At 36.7% G+C, this 19,495-nt stretch overlaps 2 protein-coding genes and 1 pseudogene across 2 annotated transcripts; 2 read left to right on the top strand and 1 right to left on the bottom strand.

Moving 5' to 3' along the window:
• Positions 1-415: 415 nt before the first annotated feature.
• LOC137729553 (uncharacterized) lies at positions 416-3,236 on the top strand. The gene is made up of 4 exons (XM_068468528.1): positions 416-493; positions 604-660; positions 989-1,196; positions 2,889-3,236. The coding sequence occupies exons 3-4, from the start codon at positions 1,011-1,013 to the stop codon at positions 3,078-3,080; spliced, it is 378 nt and encodes a 125-aa protein (XP_068324629.1). The 5' UTR covers positions 416-493; positions 604-660; positions 989-1,010; the 3' UTR covers positions 3,081-3,236.
• A 7,831-nt stretch (positions 3,237-11,067) lies between these two features.
• On the top strand, positions 11,068-16,139 carry LOC137729425 (ent-kaurene synthase, chloroplastic). The gene is made up of 14 exons (XM_068468372.1): positions 11,068-11,293; positions 11,864-11,952; positions 12,039-12,324; positions 12,410-12,590; positions 12,916-13,133; positions 13,227-13,347; positions 13,434-13,531; positions 13,612-13,835; positions 13,936-14,048; positions 14,183-14,281; positions 14,429-14,644; positions 14,779-14,920; positions 15,204-15,449; positions 15,537-16,139. The coding sequence occupies exons 1-14, from the start codon at positions 11,242-11,244 to the stop codon at positions 15,837-15,839; spliced, it is 2,388 nt and encodes a 795-aa protein (XP_068324473.1). The 5' UTR covers positions 11,068-11,241; the 3' UTR covers positions 15,840-16,139.
• Positions 15,927-17,181, bottom strand: LOC137729426 (UDP-glycosyltransferase 88F4-like; annotated as a pseudogene).
• Positions 17,182-19,495: the final 2,314 nt, after the last annotated feature.

Below are 19,495 nucleotides of genomic sequence, written 5' to 3'. Positions count from 1 at the left end.
ACTCAAGGATTTATCATCACTTTTCCCATTAGCCAAAGTAGGGTGTTTACCGGTTTCACCATACCCGAGATTACCCGGTTTGCATCACATGGATCGGGTCATAGTCCATCAATTATTTTTATTTTATTATAGCAATGGATCGGTTTCGTTCTCTCTCCATCAGTATCGCTTAATTGGAAGGATTATTAATGTTTTTTATTCCGTCCGTGAATTTCAGTCCATGCATTACAGGCTAGTCAACCGCTACATCATATACTCTACAAATATAGTTTAACCTGCGATAGGTAGGATTCTGTCTAGTAAATTTCCTGCGAGAACGATCCAGTTACCTTGGGCTTCATTTAGCGGGTTAAGCGTGTGGTTTGACAAAAGTACCCACGCTCTTAGCTCAATATTACAGATTGCCCATCCATATTGTTTCTCTTCCGCCTCCACTAACCGCTGCTCGACCCACTCCCAGTTCGTCTGTCATCTCTCGCCATCCACCGCCACAGTGAGTGCCCATCTTCTTCTTCCTTGTTTTTTTTTTTTATTTATTTATTTTTTCTGGTATTGTTAATTGCAAAGTAAAAAGCTTGTTCCTTTTGATTGGTTTCATGGCAGGTTTTGCACAGCTCGGAGCTGTTGATACAAAAAGGAACCCACCTCAGATAAGCTCAGGTGAATCGAAAAAACCCATCTTTCTCCATTGATAATTCTGGTTTTTGAATCTTAATCACCTTTTAGACTCTTTAAATTTGTTCAAGAGATGCTAAATATTTCATTCGGTAATAATTTGCTTTGGAAAAAGCAATTTTTGCTCTTAAATTTGGAATTTTTTAAGTAATTAACATCAATCTAGTTGATACACTTGTGCAATTGGGAATTTTTCGTTTCTGAATACTTGTCATTCTTTGTTCTGTAATTGGAAGAAATGGGTTTCTCAAATAATTAATAATTATGCGGCTGATTATTTTTTGTGGTCTGATGTATCTGTGTTAATGTGTAGGATAATAGAGGGAGAGTGAACAATGAATAAGGGTAAGATTTTCAAGCTAGCCAAGGGCTTCAGGGGAAGGGCCAAGAATTGCATAAGGATTGCCAGAGAGAGGGTGGAGAAGGCCTTGCAGTATTCCTACAGGGATCGCCGCACCAAGAAGCGAGACATGCGCTCCCTGTGGATCCAGCGTATCAATGCTGGCACCCGCATCCATGGAGTATGTTTCAAATTGTGCCCCTATTTTATATGTGATGCATTTTTGAGAGAACTGTACAAGTTGCTATTGTCTTTGATATGGTTTTGGATTTTAACCTCAGTTTTTTTACTTTCATCAAACTGCTGTTTCTTTCGTCTGTATAGTTTTATCTGTTCACAGTTGATTTATTTTTGCAAATTTGATGAAGGGAGAGAGACAGAGAGAGAATACATGTGAGAACAGTTGCACAATGAACATTTATTTGGTCATAGATTTTTGTGTTGAGCATTGGGCGGACAGTACTTGTAATGGGTGGTGGTGTGGCAGTAGAGTAATGAGTCCTTGCATTTTGGTGAGATAGAAGTGAGTCAATGGCTGGGTGATGTTGGGCTGTGAACTAAGGTTCATGTTTTCAAATACGAGCCTCACCATAAGTAGACCATGTAGGTAGCCTGCGGGGCTTTTAAAATATAGGATATAAAAGAACTGTGTCAGGTCATTTTGGTTGGGTATAATTTGAAGTGACCTTACCTCCCAGCTTTGTCAATTCTCTGTCACTTTTTAGTTTTTACTTCTCTTTCTGTATGTCCTGACCCTTTTGGGTTCCTTTCACTCTAAGATTATGTTGAGGTCGTGTACTGTTGTCAAACCCGATTTATTGAAAATTGTGATGTGGGAGCTGTTCAATATACTGCAGAAAAATGAATCTGTGTTGGTTCATAAAGACTTTAGATTGCCTTTGGACATATGCAGATTGCAAGTTGTTAGGGGAAAACCACGAAATGTACTTTCCAGTGTTTGTTGGTTTTAGTCGTTAAAATGTGGGAAAACAATAAACTACCTTTTTTAATGCTTAGATGGACATTGTCCTTGGAAGATAGAGAAGTATGGTTCATCTATGCAGGGTCATCTAAACCCAGTAGAGTTCGTTTTGTAATGTTCTGTTTACTTTTTGTGTCTAGAGGTTGCTTATTAGCCTTGGTTGAATAAAAGATGAAGACAATTATTTGTTCGCTTGTTGTTCTTGTATTTATTAAGAGATGGAAATTTAAAAAGTGGAGAGGAAATGTATATGAATTTGATTAATGAAAAAAAGATGGAAAATAAAAAGAATCGCATGGGAAATTAAGGGACCTCATTAGAATTCTCGGAATTGTTGTACTTAGATACAAACATGATCATTTAGCATGTAGATCCTGGCTTGCTTAGTGCTTTGAAATTGACTTCGAGTTTTTAGTTTCAACTTGGATTTCTCTGCATTAAAGTAGATTCAAATAGATTTTTATGGTTGGCTTCAAAAATCTCGGAAGTTAGGGAGAGCTTCAGCTGTTAGACTAATAAGATGTGCCGGATGAAATGTATCTTTCCGGATATTCTAGCATGAAAGTAGCTGTTGGGTGTCGAGCTATTGGATCGGTAGAAGCTGGAATATATTGCTGATTCGATCTTCTTAAGTTATTTGAGTGGTATCGTGTGCTTTCCTCTGTAAAATATATATATATATATGTATGTATGTATGTATGTGTATATATATGTATGTATATGTATATGTATATATATGTATGTATGTATATGTATATATATGTATGTATATGTATATGTGTGTGTGTGTGTGTGTGTGTATATATATATATGTATGTATATGTATATGTATAGATATATATTGTAGTGAATGATGATCCCCCTATTATCTTGTTTCACTATTGTCATCAGGTTAACTATGGAAACTTCATGCATGGGTTGATGAAGGAGAACATTCAGCTGAACAGGAAAGTTCTGTCGGAGCTTTCAATGCATGAACCACACAGTTTCAAGTCCCTGGTAGACATTTCTCGCAGCGCCTTCCCAGGAAACAAGAACGTGGTGCCCGCTCCTCAGAAAAAAGGCCTCCAAATTCTTGTGTAATTGGCCAATTAGTAAGATAAAATCCTTCTTTGCTTAATTTAGAGCTTTTGTGGAACAAAACTCAATGAGATTTTCTTTGTTTTGGTCCTTTAGACCTTGATTAGTTTTATTTGCCGTTAATGCAAATTTTGGTGAACGTGCAGTTACCTATATTTAGCTCCTCCTCTGACCTTCCCTTTCCACCTCCTCCTTTCTCTTCACTCCAAAATAAATTGGGGCGTCACAAATCAATTGATAACAGACTCAGTTCCTTATAAGCTCATGCAATATTTCGTAATTTTCCGATGTGTGACATTCTTCGCAACCTCATATGCCCACCCCTACGCGTGGGCTAACTTAATATGATGCTATGAAGGAAACTGAGGTTTCAGTCAAAATCTAAATTGACATTATAAGCTCTTGCAAAATTTTTATCATGTACTGTGATGACTTTTTGATCTTGATTGTTTTTTGCTACTACATACACTCCTTATAAGCTCTTGCAAAATTAGCGATGACTTTTTGATCTTGATTGTCATTAGCTACTACATACACTCCTTATAAGCTCTTGCAAAATTTTTATCTTGTAGTGTGACTTTTTGCTCTTGATTGTCATTTGCTACTACATTATATATAGGAAAAATTAGTATCCAGTCCCTAGTTTCTAATGGTCATTGATTAAAACCTTATTAGTTTTTAGATTTTGATCAAAGTCCCTATCATTAATAATGAATTACATGTAAGTTACATAATTTTTATAATAAAAATTAGTAATTGATTTAGAGTTTTAATACTCACACCCTTATTAAACTTCTAATTAATTTTCAATTCAAACATTTTCAAATATAAAAAATAAAATTAGAATAAGTTTGTACCCATTAAATTTTTATAAAAAAATTGATACGTACCCATTCTTAATATACCAATTTGTTCAATGAAAAATGTACCCTTTTTTAATATAAAATGTACCCATTTTTTTAATATAAAATTCATTCAATCTTTTCTCTAATCCATTTTTAAACTTATATGGGTACATTCTATTTCGTTGATGTATCTATGTTAAGTTTAATAGAAAAATTTAATAATATTATTAAAACTAATATCTTCTTCCTTTTTTTTTTTTGTGTTTTTGAAAAATGTACCCATTTTTTTGGTACAATAATTTTTAGGTTAGTTTTTTTTTATGGACTTACCCATGTATATATGTACACACACACACACACACAATATTGGAGAGTATAATTTATCTTTAATATTTTTAATCTCATAAATTATGAGTTTTATTTTAAATCTCATTAATATAAATAACTACAAATTTCATTTTTAAGTTAAAAATATAATAACCTGCATAGAAATACATTCTTGCATTAACGTCAGAGACTTCGATAAAAAACTAAAAGTTATAAAGGTTTCAATCAAATAACATTGGTAGTTAAGCAGTGAATCCAAAATGCCCTCTATATATATATATATATATATAATATTGTGGGAAGGATAAAGACCTCTTGATCGTCATTGGATACCGTAAGATAATGGCCTGCAAATAGGTATCCTAATAACCCTCTCCAGGTAGGGGGGAAAAAAAAACAGAAAGAACTAGGAACCTTTATGCCAAAATTAGAAAAGTCATGTACCTCCGAAAAATTAAACCTCTTATCGAAAAGATAAACTACATTTTACACGCTCTAGATTTGAGGTGATTTTCAAAAAGGGTCACGAAGTTTTAATTTTCTCATGTTGTATTGTAAGGTATTGGAATTGTATCAATTTGTGCCTTTAGTCTAATTGATTGTCTGGTAATTTGTTAAACTGATGACACGGTGGGTTTGTGACTCTTATATAGGCTATCATGTAGCCACATTTGCACGACATTGACAAAAAAACTCATCAATTAAAAGAATGATTAGAAGTTCAGAGAGATCAAGGGTGTAAAGTAATACAAATCCAAAACCTTAGGGTGCAATGTGAGAAATTGTGATGATGCCTGATTTACACCCATTAAGGGAGAAATTAGGTTCCATACCTGATTTTTCTGTTTCATTGATTGTATTTGAAATTTTATTCTTTTTTAATTTTTGATCAAGGTTCTTTGATTTTTATCCACATCATTATTTCATTATCACATGTCAACATATTTAAATAAGAAAACTAATGAAAAAGACTTCAATACTCTGAATTTTAATAAATAAAAAAACCTTGTAATAACTTTTTTTAATGGTTAGGACAAAACACAATAGCAAACCAGCCCAATAAAGACTGGCCCAAATAAATAATTTATTGAGCTTCCAATTTTACCCTAATGTCAGTATTGGCCGTTTATGTTCTCCGTTTCCATCACAGGTGTTCTTCTCATCTGGAGATCGTCTCCTCTTTCCCTGCATGCACTCCTCCTCCTCCTCCTCCTCCATGTCCGCCACGACGTCATCTCGGTACCTCATAAACCCACGGTCTCTGCAACCACAAAAGCCATCCACATCTTCCAAAGCGCTTGCATCCACCGTCTCCGGCAACCTCAAGATCAAACTCAATTTCCCGATATCCACAAGCTTTCACCTGTTGATGATTGAGTTGTATTTCAGATCCCGCAGGATGCTATATTGCTATATGGACGGGTGGACGGATCCATGGTTGAACTAGAACCACGTCTCGAGAAGACCTCGTCATGTTTAAGAGCACAACTTGTTTTAGTGATTATTATTATTTCTCTTATATATGTCAGTCCACCATCAATATCTAAAGTTCATCAATCTTTCCTATGGCCACCAAAATTCATTGAGAATTCAGAAAACCTTATCAGCTTTACCTTTGGTTGTGAACTGTTATCTCAAAATTGCCAAGAGCTATTTGTGTGCGGCACGGCTCTATATTTTGTTTTTAGTTTTTTTTTTCCTCTCTATTTGCGGCCTTTCGAGTTATCGAAATCGAAGTTTTGAGTTTACATGCATTAGGGTGACAAATATATTATTTTAAAGGTCTCAATGGTGCGATAGATAAAATTATCATGTGTTTATATAGTACAATTTGCCCATTATGTACTTATCAGGTGTCACCGATTACAAGATAGTCTCGACTCTTATAACATTTTGGTTGTAAAATTTTTGTTTCTAGTTGTTTGAAGTTTTGGTTGAAGTTGCCAAGAAAGGAGGTTCATGTTATTATAAACTTTGATTTTTATGTGCATACATTTTATATTGATAGTACCAATATTCAGTTTTAGTAATAGTATATTACTCGAGTTCAGTTTCATAAATAGTTGGTTTCATAAATAGTATAATACCCCTATTTAGTTTCAGAAATAGTGTAGTACCCGCGGCCAGTTTCATAAATAGTGTGGCACTTGTGTTCAGTTTTATAAATAGTGTGATACTTGTGTTTGGTTTTAGAAATAGTGTAGTATTTGTGTTCAGTTTCAAAAATGGGAACTTTAACGAAAACCTCCCGATATTGTTCACTTTAACGAAAAACCACATTTTTACACTAAAAAGTCAATCTTGGTACTATTCACTTTACCCTTTATTTTATCCTTATCGTTAAAACTCAAAGTTTTCAAACCATTTTCATTAGTTTTCCTTTAAAAAATAGTGTAATATTCGTTTTCAGTTTTCAGAAAGAGTGTACTATACCCGTGTTCAATTTAGAAATAGTCAGTTTCAGAAATAGTGTAGTATTTGTGTTCAGTTTCAGAAATAGTGTAGTATTATTTCAGTTTCAGAAATAGTGTAATACTCGTTTTCATTTTCAAAAATAGTTAGTGTTTCGTTTAAGAAATAATGACTGGTAGTAACTTTTTTAAACCCACAACAATCTCAAACTGACTCTTTGTAAATAACTTAAATGAAATTTATATTAATCTTACTTTGATTCTATTATTTCAATAGTAATTTCAACACGATTTTGATATGGTATTTTATGGTGGATGCACATATATTTATAGGCCTGATTATAGTGCTAATAAATTAATAATTAAAATAATAATAACGGACTAATAATTGGGGATGAAGGTTATAATTTTGGAATGAGGATCCTCGCCCGATTAAACTTTCAATGGTAGCATCATATATTTCTTTACCATTTAGCACAAATATGAGGTTAAGGAGTCAGAAGAAGAGGTTAAGGGAGTTAGACTCCACAATTACTTGCTCCCTTCTCAACGTAGGCCCATAAGGCCTCCCTCACCGCCATAGATTGCCATAAATTCGATGGCTAAACTGGAGGCTGCCCTCACTCCACCACGACCTCCCCCCAATTGGAACCAAGCACTGCTATTTTTAATCACCCAACTCGTGCCACCAATCGCCGTCTCTTCTCTCTATGCACCAACATAATTAACCTTCCACCAACCAAATGCTAGTTTCCTCCACACAACTATCTCCCTCCTTGTATTCTTTTCCAGGGTGACCTGCTCCTCTACACCCTTCTTGCATCCAGACGCAAAATCTACTCCTTCCATGGGAGGTCTAGACTATTGAAAGCTTCAAATGGGATAAGTTTCTTGTTTATTAAATTGAATTTGAAAAGTAATATTTTTAGTTATCTTGAAAAAGCTTGTTATTGCTTACATTCCATCTAATTTCTGCACGAATAAGAACAAGTCCATCTAATTTCAGCACCAATAAGAACAAGTCCATCTAATTTCTGCACCAATAAGAACAAGTCCATATATTTTTAGTTTTTTTCTTTTTTTTTTTTTCAATAGGTAACCTTACATTCCATCTAATTTCTGCACCAATAAGAACAAGTCCTTCTTATTGCTTCACATCAGGTCGTTATTTTTGAGAAATTGGTGAGTCTGAACCGTGTGTAATCATAGGAGCACCATATCCATATGACACATGAGATGATAACGACCATGTACTTCTAAAACTAAACTTGGAGTTTAACGAAGCTTTAGGCAATCAAACTAAAAGCCGACCATTTTTGCAGAATTTACATGTTTCAATTTACACAAAAATGTTCGTGAAGATTTGAAACATGTAAATTGAAAGCTGACCTTGTACTTCCACGTTTCTTTATACAAGAAGAAAAAAAAGGAACAGTTTAAACCAAAGATGAATATTCACTTGAGCATTAGCCTTGAGAGTGAGCCGGCATTAGTTGGTGATCTTCCCTCTAATTTTAAAAAAGATCTTATAAAACAATCACCAATTCACAATTAGTAAACACACAGACTTCCCAATTAACAACTCTACGAGTACACAGTCCACATACAGAAACCTCACCGGGTGCGACAACAACTCAACTTTGTGATCAGAGCCTTCTTCGAAAATGTCGTCGTCGTAAGCAGAAGTCTGCCGAAGCTTGGGCTTATGCAACCGCTCCTGTTACCGCTGAGTTTGGTAGTACGCCAGAGCACCACTGGTGCTACTCCTCCGGTTGAGAGTAGCAGTGGCGATGACACTTGAGGGAATTGCAGATAAAAAGAGAGAAGGTAGCAACGATGAAGGATGGAGGAGATGGATGCGTTAACCACTGTAAAGGGTATTTTGGTAACTTACATTCTAAAAAAAAAATATTTAATGATGTCATTTTTCACATGTATTAACTTTTGTTTATTCTTGAAATGTTCAAAAAGTGTTGTCTCAATATAAAATTAAATAGGATTAATTACACTTTATCATCTCGGGTTTGGGGTCAATTTCAATTCCTTACAACATTTTAAAAATATTTCACTTTCATACCTCAAGTACTATTTTATTTCAATATAATACCTTCGTTACATTTTCCATCCATTGATCTGTTAAGTGCTGACGTAGCTGCCAGATGTGCGTCACATGGCAAAAAAAAAATATTTTTTTTAACCCATATCCTAAATTCTCCCCCCCTCCACGAAACCCAGATCTCGTATCCCCCCTCCCTCGTGAAACCCAGATGCCGTGTCCCCCCTCCCGACGAAATTCAAATCCTATATTCCCCTTCCCCCCACACGAAACCCAGATGCCTAGTCGGAGCCTCATCGTCTTCCATTCAGCCGCACCCATCCTCCGCCTGCGCCCATCCTCCACCACCTCCTCCGCACCCATCCTTTACCTCATCCGTGCACCCATTTTCCCCTTCCCCAACTTGAGCCCAACTTGCAACCCAGAAAGAAGGGAAAAAAAAAAACCCAGCGCACCCACCCTCTCGCGCATCCTCTTCCCTCCTCTACACACCGGACGGGATCTGGGTTGCAGGGAAAGGGAGATGAGTCTTTTTTTTTTTTTTTTTTTTATCTTTTCTTTTCTGGGTTGCAGGTAGTGGGTGCGGAGGTGGAGGTGGAGGATGGGTGCACGGTGGGTTTGAGGAAGACGGGAGGGGGAAGAAAATGGTGGGTTGCAAGGAAGGGGAGTCAGGGAAGATGAAGATGGGTTTTTTTTTCTTTCTTTTCCTCTCCTCTTCTTCTTCTTCTGGGTTCTAGGTTGGGTGGGTAGGGGGGTTGCGGGTTCAACTTTGGTTTTTTGTTTTTTTTTTTAATTTAGAAGATTAAGGTTTAAAAAAAAAAGTTATAATTTTTTTTTGCCACGTGGCAGACATTTGGCAGCCACGTGGCATAAATGTGGTAGCCACGTCAACACTTAACGGATCAATTGATGGAAAATGTAACGGAGGTATCATATTGAAATAAAATAGTGCTTAAGGTATGAAAGTGAAATGTTTTAAAGATGTTGTAAGAAATTGAAATCGACCCCAAACTTAAGGTGGTAAAGTGTAATTTATCCAATTAAATATTAAAAGTATATTATATGTGTAATTTTTCTTTTTATACATATTTTATTGTTTTAAAAAATAATAGACATGTTAATTAATTTTTATTAGGTTTTTTTTTAAACAATTGACTGGGTTAAATAAGAGAGTAAGTCTTATCCTTATTTAATTGAGAAAATAAGTAGTATCCAAAATTTATTATAATCGTTAATCAAATTAATGATATAGTTCAATTTCAAAAAAAGAAAAAAAAAATCTCATATATGATATCAATATGCAATGAATTTATAAAATTAATGACAATTTTCTTCATTTTCTTTTTGCAAAATCATTAATCCCCCTTACATCCACATACAATTAAGAGTAGTGCTATTCACACACTTATTTTACTTCTCACACAACCTTGTTAATTATTGTTTATTAATCTTCTTCAACTCATTCGATTTGAATATCGAAAATTGAGGTGTGCGTAAAAGGTAAAAATGATGTGTGGATAGCACCACTGTGTATATCAAAAATGCAAATACAAGTATTTTAGGTATCCGAAAAATGTAAAATGTAAAATGTGTAAAGTAAAGGAAAAGTAATGAATTTGTTTATGTGGATCATAGTCATTGGGTTTTGTTCAAGTAAAAAATTATATCAGACTTTATATGAAGAAAATTAAATTTGAAAGGCTAAAGTCATATTTTCAGAAATAAAAATTCAAAGCATGGTAAAAGACCAAAGGTGCACAAGGCCAACTAAACATGGAGTGAGACTTACCTTCACATGGAATGCTACTACAATGGTATTCTTAAAAATAACACACTATTATGTGATAAAATTAAACATATATTATTGACTTAAATGGATGATATTGTCGCATTGACATATTAGATGCTCATAAGTCCTTTCCCTAAAAGTATGACAATAAATTTCATCTTATAATAAGTGTGATAAGGACAATTTCATCTATAATAAGTATGACAATAAATTTATACTTTGTAATAGTTTATTTACTAAACAATATTCATAATAATTGGATGAAAAAATACACATATTATAATATGCCTCTAGATGCTTAGTACCTACACATATCAAATTTGGTATTTCCAAATTTGTCAAATGATATTTTGTGTAGGTGACGAAATTATGGACATCTTGATCAAAAGAAATTATGGACATTGACATGTTAAAAATATGCTGTAATATGCGATATAACAAATCTTAAATAATAATAATAATAAAATATATATAACAAATCTTATATAATAATAATATATAAATTAGAGAGCAGTAGGTGTCAAAGGTTTGAAAGAAAGCGAAAGACGCGCAGACAGCGCTTCCCCTGAAGAGTTTTTTTTTTTGTCGTTTCGTCTCTCTTGCTGGGCGTATCTTGTGCCATTCTTATTCCAATTTTCAGTTTCCATTTCTCCACCTCCATTTATAATCCGGACTCTCCAAAGTGAGAGTGAGCTTTCTGGAGTTGTTGCAGCTATCACACACACTCTCTCTCTGCATGTCTTTCTCTCACCTCAGCACTCTCAGACTCTCCACCTTTCCCTCACCAGGTCTCTCTCTCTCTCTCTCTTGCCATTTTTCTATGGTTTTGTTTTTGTTATGTTTTTTTTGGGATCATGCATGGTTTTCTCGAATTGGGTATTTTTATTTTGTGTTGAATCTTTGTTATCTTGAAAAAGCTTGCGTCTTGATGGTACTGATGTCGGAATTTTAGAACTTTACTTGTCAGTGGTTGGTGAAATTGTACTTTTGAGTTGTTGGTGAATTTAGTGCTCAGGTGGGTTTTATTTTATGGGAATCCCCTACGCGTTTAGGCTTGATTTTGCAGACGCGTGTGTAGCCAAATTGACTAGAGAATGTGATCCCAAGTTAGAATCCCCTGGGCGTAGTTCGGATTAGATTAATTAGAATATTGCGCGGAAGAAGAAAATATAGGATTGATTGCAACTAGAAGAACCAAAAGAAAGTTCTTTAGTTTGTAAGCAATTAATATGCATTTTACTGGCATCTTGTGAAGGTATTCAAGTTCGGCAGTTTGATTTATGTGTTGATGTAAACATGTGAACACTGACCATTTTGATTGCTAATTTGCTGCTCTTTAATATGTACCTTCTTTTTAGAAAAAAAATCTGGACATTATTTCGTGCCACATGCAGCTTCAACAATGCCGAGATTAAATGGGGCAGCGGAGGTCAGTGCTGCTGTTGTGGTAAGATTATCATCCTAGTACTATGATTTCCTACATACTCTTTTATACTGTTAATCATATAAATTTGCTTCTTTTTATTTAAGCAGAGTTTTGAGGGTACTAAAGAAAGAATAAAGAAGATGTTCGACAAAGTTGATCTCTCGGTTTCCTCGTATGACACTGCTTGGGTGGCAATGGTCCCTTCTCCAAATTCCCCGAAGGAACCTTTCTTCCCTGAATGCGTAAACTGGTTATTGTGTAATCAACTCCATGATGGTTCATGGGGTCCTCCTAATTTGCAACCCTTGTTCACAAAAGATGCTCTCTTATCTACCTTAGCATGCATCCTTGCACTGAAGCAGTGGAATGTTGGTGAAGAACAAATTAACAAGGGTATAACCGTTCTTCTTGGTTCTTGCTAAGTTTCCTCCATTAATGTTCTATAAATGAACACCTTAACATCCTTGTGTTCTTTTAGGGCTACATTTCATCGAATCAAATGTAGCTTCAGCTACTGATGAAGAACAACAATCTCCTGTTGGATTTAATATATTGTTTCCTGCGATGATTGAGTCTGCAATGAATTTGAAGATGAACCTTCCCTTGGGTGCTCCAACCCTAGACGCCTTATTTCACAGAAGAGACTTTGAGCTGGAAAGGTATATTTTCATTTTATTTTATTTTCTTGTTTTAAGTTCGATTCCATCTTGTAGTAATTTATTTATTATTACATGCTCTCACTAAGCTATTGAATCCCATGGGGCTCACCTTTTTGGATGTGGCTTTGTATATTAGAACCTCAGGAGTTGTTCCTTCATCACAGGGGAAAGAAACATTTTATTTTTCTTTTGATAGGAAAGGAATGGATGTACGTGATATAATCAGTTCATATGCTAATAGAAATGTATCGGTGTGGTTATACTTTTGTTTTGCATCCTAAACTATTCCGATTGACGATCTCTGTTCCAAAATGTTATTATTTAGAGGCTATGCAAGCAACTCAGAGGGGTGGAGAACGTTCTTAGCATTTATTTCAGAAGGATTTGGAAAGTTGCAGGATTGGGACCTGGTCATGAAGTATCAAAGGAAGAATGGGTCCTTGTTTAATTCACCATCAACCACCGCCTCTGCTTTTACTCACCTTAAGAATGCTGATTGCCTTAAGTACCTACGCTCACTCCTAGAGAAGTTTGGGAATGCAGGTTTCATACTCAACATTTTCCATTAATTTCCTAGATGTATTTATTTACTACATCCGGATAAAGCTTCCAATGCTTTCAACCTACCTTTTTCAGTTCCAACAGTCTATCCTCTAGATAAATATGCCCGTCTTTCTATGGCTGCCAGTCTTGAAAATTTGGGTATTGATCGACATTTCAGGGAGGAAATTAGAAGTGTACTGGATGAAACATACAGGTAATTTTTCCCATATATGTATGCCCCAGTTTCAAGATTTTATTAGTTTTCATCCATGGGGAAGAATGACATTAGCCAACAAACAGAGGCTGGCTGCAGGGTGATGAAGATATATTATCAGATGCTGCCACCTGCGCAATGGCATTTCGACTCTTACGTGTTAATGGATATGATGTTTCTGCAGGTATTTTCAATTTTGGGTACCTTGGCTTCATGACTATGTTTTGGCGAAAAAATATGTAACTGATGTATGCTGTCTTTTAGATCCATTAACTCAATATTCAGAAGATCGTTTGTTCAATTCCCTTGGAGGGTATATGAAGGACATCGATGATGCCTTAGAGTTGTTTAGAGCTTCAGAAACCATCATACATCCTGATGAATCAGTTCTAGAGAAACAACATCACTGGACGAGTCATTTTCTGAAGCAGGAGTTATCCAATACTTTAATTCGGGGTCATAAACTGAATAAGCATATCGGCCTAGAGGTAGCTTTCTATGCTAAGCCTATCTTATTTATTTGATGTCTTTAATCTCCTATAATCCCAAGATAGTTCATAAATTAAAGCAACTTTTGATTGTTTTCAGGTGGATGATGCTCTTAAACTTCCTCGCTATGCAATTCTGGGCCGGTTGTCAACCAGGACAGCTATAAAATATTACAACACAGACAGTACAAGGATTTTAAAATCTTATTATCGGTAAACTTCTAGTAGTTTCTTCGACAGCTCCTCTTCTTCCTTTTCCCTTCCTTTTAAGAAGAATTTCATTTGTTCTGAATTATTCTGAAGGACCAGTGGATATAACTTATTATTTTGCGCTCTTCTTATGTTAGTTGTTTGAATATTGGAAATGAAGATTTCCTAAAGCTGGCTGTGGATGACTTCAATAATTGCCAATCTATACACCGTGAAGAACTCAACCATCTTACTAGGTATGTACAGTGCTCTCTCTCCCAAGCTGAGCTTCTTGTTACTAGTGTTTCCACCTGATCTTGATATAATATTAGTGAAGGAGAGTGCAGTTGTATAAGGAAGTGCAGAATATCCTAATTTATTTGTTTGTGATTTTACCTAAGCAGGTGGGTTGAGGAGTACAGATTAGACAAGCTAAACTTTGCCAGACAGAAGCAGGCATACTGTTACTTCTCTGCTGCTGCAACCCTTTTTCCTCCTGAACTATCAGATGCACGCATATCATGGGCCAAAAATGGAGTCCTTACGACTGTGGTCGATGATTTCTTTGACGTTGGAGGTTCCGAAGAGGAACTGATAAACCTCATACAATTGGTTGAGAAGTATGTTTCCTTTTCCCATTTGTTTCTTGTTTCTGTTGGATCCATTATTGGGCAACAATTCCTGCTTGTGCTCCTAGTCCTTGTTAGTTGTTTCTGGCATGAAGGTCTTAAATTTTCATGCATTTGGGCTTCAGGTGGGATGTGAATGTGGGTGTTGATTGTTGTTCCGAGAATGTTGAAATTATATTTTCAGCACTCAAGAACACAATCAACGAGATTGGAGCCAGGGCATTCACGCGGCAAGGATGCAGTGTGACAAGTCATGTGATAGAGATTGTAAGTTGAAATACTTTAACTTGTCCTTGTCATTGTTGTTTCGATTAATATGATAAAATGTTTTTCTTAAAGCACTAGCTGTCTCCTGAACGACTTAAAATGTTTCAACTACTTCACTTTCACGAAGTGTCTTACAATAACCCGAACACTCCCATAACATTGATTCTGATGGTACTTTATCGTGACTGTCTGGTCGATGATAAGACCGTTATTTGAGTTTTCTATTCATTTACTTCACGAAAAGAGAGTAAAGGGATGAAATGAGCTATGTTTGATTTTCCAGTGGTTGGATTTGATCAAGTCTATGTTCAAGGAAGCCGAATGGTTGAGAAATAAGTCAGTTCCAACAATGGAGGAGTATATGGAAAATGCATATGTATCATTTGCCTTGGGACCGATTGTCCTTCCAGCTCTCTATTTGGTTGGGCCTAAGCTTTCAGAGGAGGCTGTAGGAAGTTCCGAATTTGATCATCTGTATCGACTCATGAGCACTGCTGGGCGCCTTCTCAATGATATCCAAGGGTTTAAGGTAGACAACGTCCCCCCATTCTCCTTCTATAAAAGTAATAATATCCCATCTAAAATTGTTAAATCTTAACTCTTGGCTGCGTTGCAGAGGGAATCTGCAGAAGGGAAGCTAAATGCTGTGTCCTTGGCCATGATTCATGGCAACGGTGTTACCGAGGAAGAGGCCATTAACGAGATGAAGAATGTAATAGTCAGCAAGAGGAGAGAATTGCTAAGATTAGTTTTGCTCGAGAAGGGTAGCGTAGTTCCGAGAGCTTGCAAAGATTTGTTTTGGAACATGAGCAAAGTGCTGCACCTGTTTTACGCTAAGCATGATGGATTCACAGCACATGATCTGATGAAGACGGTAAATGCGGTAATGGAAGAACCTATCCTTCTCAGCGAACTGTAACTTTTGTGTAGTAGATCTACAAATAACTGTCTTCTAAGTTTGCATCTTTATTGTGAGATTTAATCCAAATGCAGATTCCAAAATTGCTTATCCAATGCTATTAACAAAGTTAACCGAGTTTCTAGTCGACGAACCAGTCTCTCCTAAAGCAGCCATTGCCATCTCTCCAGTTTTCTTGCTCCTTTCTCTAAGCGCTCTCCCTTTTTCCAACTCCATCAACTCCCTCACTTTCCTCTCCAATTCTTCCCCGCTCACAAACCCATCCTCCTCTCTCTCTTCCACCCTTATCGCCATTACCATGTCCCTCACCAGAACATTTCTGTTCAGATGGTGCTCTGCATACAGTGGCCATGCAATCAATGGTATCCCGGAAACCACTGCTTCGAGCACCGAGATCCAGCCACAATGTGTCACAAACCCACCCACCGATTCCTTCTTCAACACTGCTGCCTGCGGAGTCCATGACTTCACCACCTTGCCCCTGTCATTGGTCCTCTCCAAGAACCCTTCAGGCAACAGACCCCGCAAACCAAAGTCGTCGTCGACTCCATGAACCTGCTTTGTTTTCACATCTACCGGCGGCTTCTTCACCACCCAGAGAAACCTCTTCCCACTTCTCTCCAACTCTTTTGCTATCTCTTTCAGTTGAATCGGCGAGAATGATCCCCTGCTTCCAAAACAGAGAAACATCACGACACAACAGGCAGTCCTCCTCCCCTTCTGCGGTAGCATTACCGGATTCTTTTTCTTCATCAATCAAGGGTCCAATATAGTACACAGGCGAAGTAGGACCATCAGAAACGCAGAGACCTTGGACTATAGCCTTTAGGGTGGAAGCAGGCTCGAGTTCTTCGACTGTGTTGAAAATGATAGATGTGAGCAGAAGTAGAGCATGTCCCAGTAAGCAGGGTGGTCTCTGTCGAGCATTGGCTGAACGATGTGGATGGCCTTCAGAGGGGACTTTAATCCCGGGATTTCGAAAACAGTTGGTGAGGTCCTTGAAACTCCTGGTGGTTTGTTCACGGAGTTTGGGGAAGTACAAGAAAGCCGCAAGAGCTGCTGCACCGGAAGTGTCGAAGTAATTGGTTGGGATGTGGAGTTCCATTGCGATGGGAAGCGCAGAGGTGCAGAAGAAGTCGATGATCAAGGCGCGAATGGCGGTGGAGGATTTGGAGATTTCTTGGAGGGCACGGCGGATACGGGGATCATTTTGGGTATTTTGAATGAGAGGGCGGGAGCCGTTCTGGGGCCCGTAGCGGTGGAGGACAAGCTTGCGGAGCTCCACAACGGAGACTACGTGCCCCATTTGTGGAGCTGCCTAGAGCACTATTGCATCTCCCATATTTCTGTGAAAACCGATGCTTCTGCTGCTGCCTTACTTGATCTGAGAACCCTAAACTCACAGTCAAGAAATTTAGCTGAATAAATCACGCGTGCTCATATGTAATTTGTTACAAGGAATAGAGGCCGAGCAAAACTTAATTTGTTACAGGTAAAAGGAGTCAAGCAGAACGACAAGGAAGACCATAATTTGTGACGCATCGGCACATAATATTACGGACGGATCCACAAGCGTCTAAATAAAATATTTGAAGGATTAAATTGTTCTTTACCGCAAGTTTCCAAGACAAAGACAAACACGAAATGCGTGTTCTTTGTCAAGCTCGTAGAGAATCAATAACCACAACCACCACATGTGTTGTTCATTCATCACAAAAGCCAAGGACCACTCATGACACTACTCGTAGTTCCAATTTGTTCAAGATCAAGCATGGACAGTCCCAGACCAAATTACATCCGATACAAGAACAAGCACTCGTCACTCTTAGATGAAACTCAAGATTGAAAGTCCAATCAAAAGAATATTCTTTTAAAAGAGTATTATAATCTTAAACAGTGTAAACACTCATTAGTACAAATATTATTTGTCTAAAAAAACTGCTAGAAATTTGAAGCACCATTGTGCTCGGACTTTTCAATGCTCCCCTTCAATTTCAAACCTGGTGCTATCACTCTCAAATTAAAAATATTCGCCACTTGTAATAAGTTATTTCGTATGACTTAATTACACTAACATTCATTGAAGCTTATCGAGTTTTCACAAAGCTCTTTCACATTTAAGATATTTCACAAGTACTCCCTCAGGTTCTAATTTCCTTTCATACAACCCCTTTAGTCAAAATTTTGCTTATAAATTTACTAATTTACCATTATAAATTACTTGAAACTAATAAAGAAAAACTTTATAATTATATAAAAAATTATAAATCATTAAGAAAAAAAATTTAATTATTACTTTGAAAATAATATTTTATTAAAAATAGAGATGTTGATAAAGCAAACAACAATTCAACTTAATTTTGGAGGCGATAATATTTTTTTTTTTTTTTTCATTAGTAGGTAGAAAGAGGACTTAGGGGTTGCCTAATCCCAATGGACAAAAAATTCGAGCAAAAATTGAGCCAAAAAATCCAGCAAATTGAGTTATCCCACACTCTCTCCCCCCTCTGTAAACCCTAAAAAGCAAACCCCCACACTCTCCCTCTCCTGACCCACCTCAACCACACGTCGAGATATTGATCAAGAGTGGCTGGTGTGCTGAGGAATTTGGCTAGTTTTTTTTTTTTTTTTTTTTTTGTTTTTTTGTTTTTTTGGGGAGAGATGAGAAGAGTGGGGGAGTGGCCGGGGAGGGTGGGGGAAGACAGGATCGGGAAAATTTTTTGATGGGGATAAGGGGTGAGGTGATGAGTTTGTAAGGAGGGACGGAAATGAACGGAGGGAGGGATAGAGATGAACGGAGGGAGGGGGAGTCAAAGAGGTGGCGGAGGAGAGATTGGGGTGACCAGTTTTGGGTGAGGTGGATGTCTGGGTGAACTGGGACTAAAGGGTGGGGTGATTGGAGTGGGTGGGAGTGGTTTTGAATTTGGGTTGCAGGGAAGGGAAAGGGATCGGGGAAGATGATTGGGTTTTTTTTTAATAGAAAATTGGCCCCACCTCAAGCTACGTCAGCATTTAACAGAGGAATTGACAGACAACTGATTGAATGATATTGTAACAAATTCGAAGATAAGGTATGACATTGAAACTTTTTAAAGACGAGGTATGAAACTGTTAATGACCCAATAGTTGAGGTAGTTTTATGTAATTTATCCTTAAATATAAAAGCATATGAAATTTAAAATACAAATTTTAGGAATACGCATATGAAAACGTGAAACAAATTGCACTCTAACCTAATACTAATCATAATATTGGAGGCAAAAGTTAAATATAAAATCACAGCAACCGAGCTATGCAAATTCAATTGTATGATGGCAACAAATCAAGATCACCTACACATAAAATTATTTTTCTACCTCTTCATTGGAAACATAATCCTCTACTTCTTCCACAAAAAGGTCGTCTTCTAAGTTCATTTTTTTTGGCTTTCTTTGAATGATTTTGATTTGTCTGAATGAAAAGAGATGTGAAGGATGAGTTAGGGTTTAAAGAGACAAATCGTCTAAAAAGAGCATGAGAGTTATCACGCCTAAACTTTTCACAAAAGAGAGTAACTTAGGCCCTTATTAATCATTTTACAAATGGGCAAATTTGTAATTAAAGTTTTCATTAAAAAGTGGGTGGGAAAAGAGTGGTGATATTCCCACCCCGGTGTC

This window comes from Pyrus communis, chromosome 3 (genome assembly GCF_963583255.1).
Source record: "Pyrus communis chromosome 3, drPyrComm1.1, whole genome shotgun sequence".
Lineage (NCBI taxonomy): Eukaryota > Viridiplantae > Streptophyta > Magnoliopsida > Rosales > Rosaceae > Pyrus > Pyrus communis.
The sequence above is the reverse complement of the archived record's forward strand: the minus strand, read 5'-3'. Positions and strand labels throughout refer to the sequence as shown.

Coding starts and splice junctions, on each gene's coding strand:
- LOC137729425 (XM_068468372.1), top strand. CDS start 11,242: ATGTCTTTCTCTCACCTCAGCACTCTCAGACTCTCCACCTTTCCCTCA. Junction 11,953..12,038: donor AGGTCAGTGCTGCTGTTGTG/GTAAGATTATCA, acceptor TTATTTAAGCAG/AGTTTTGAGGGTACTAAAGA. Junction 15,450..15,536: donor ATGATATCCAAGGGTTTAAG/GTAGACAACGTC, acceptor GCTGCGTTGCAG/AGGGAATCTGCAGAAGGGAA.
- LOC137729553 (XM_068468528.1), top strand. CDS start 1,011: ATGAATAAGGGTAAGATTTTCAAGCTAGCCAAGGGCTTCAGGGGAAGG. Junction 1,197..2,888: donor CTGGCACCCGCATCCATGGA/GTATGTTTCAAA, acceptor TATTGTCATCAG/GTTAACTATGGAAACTTCAT.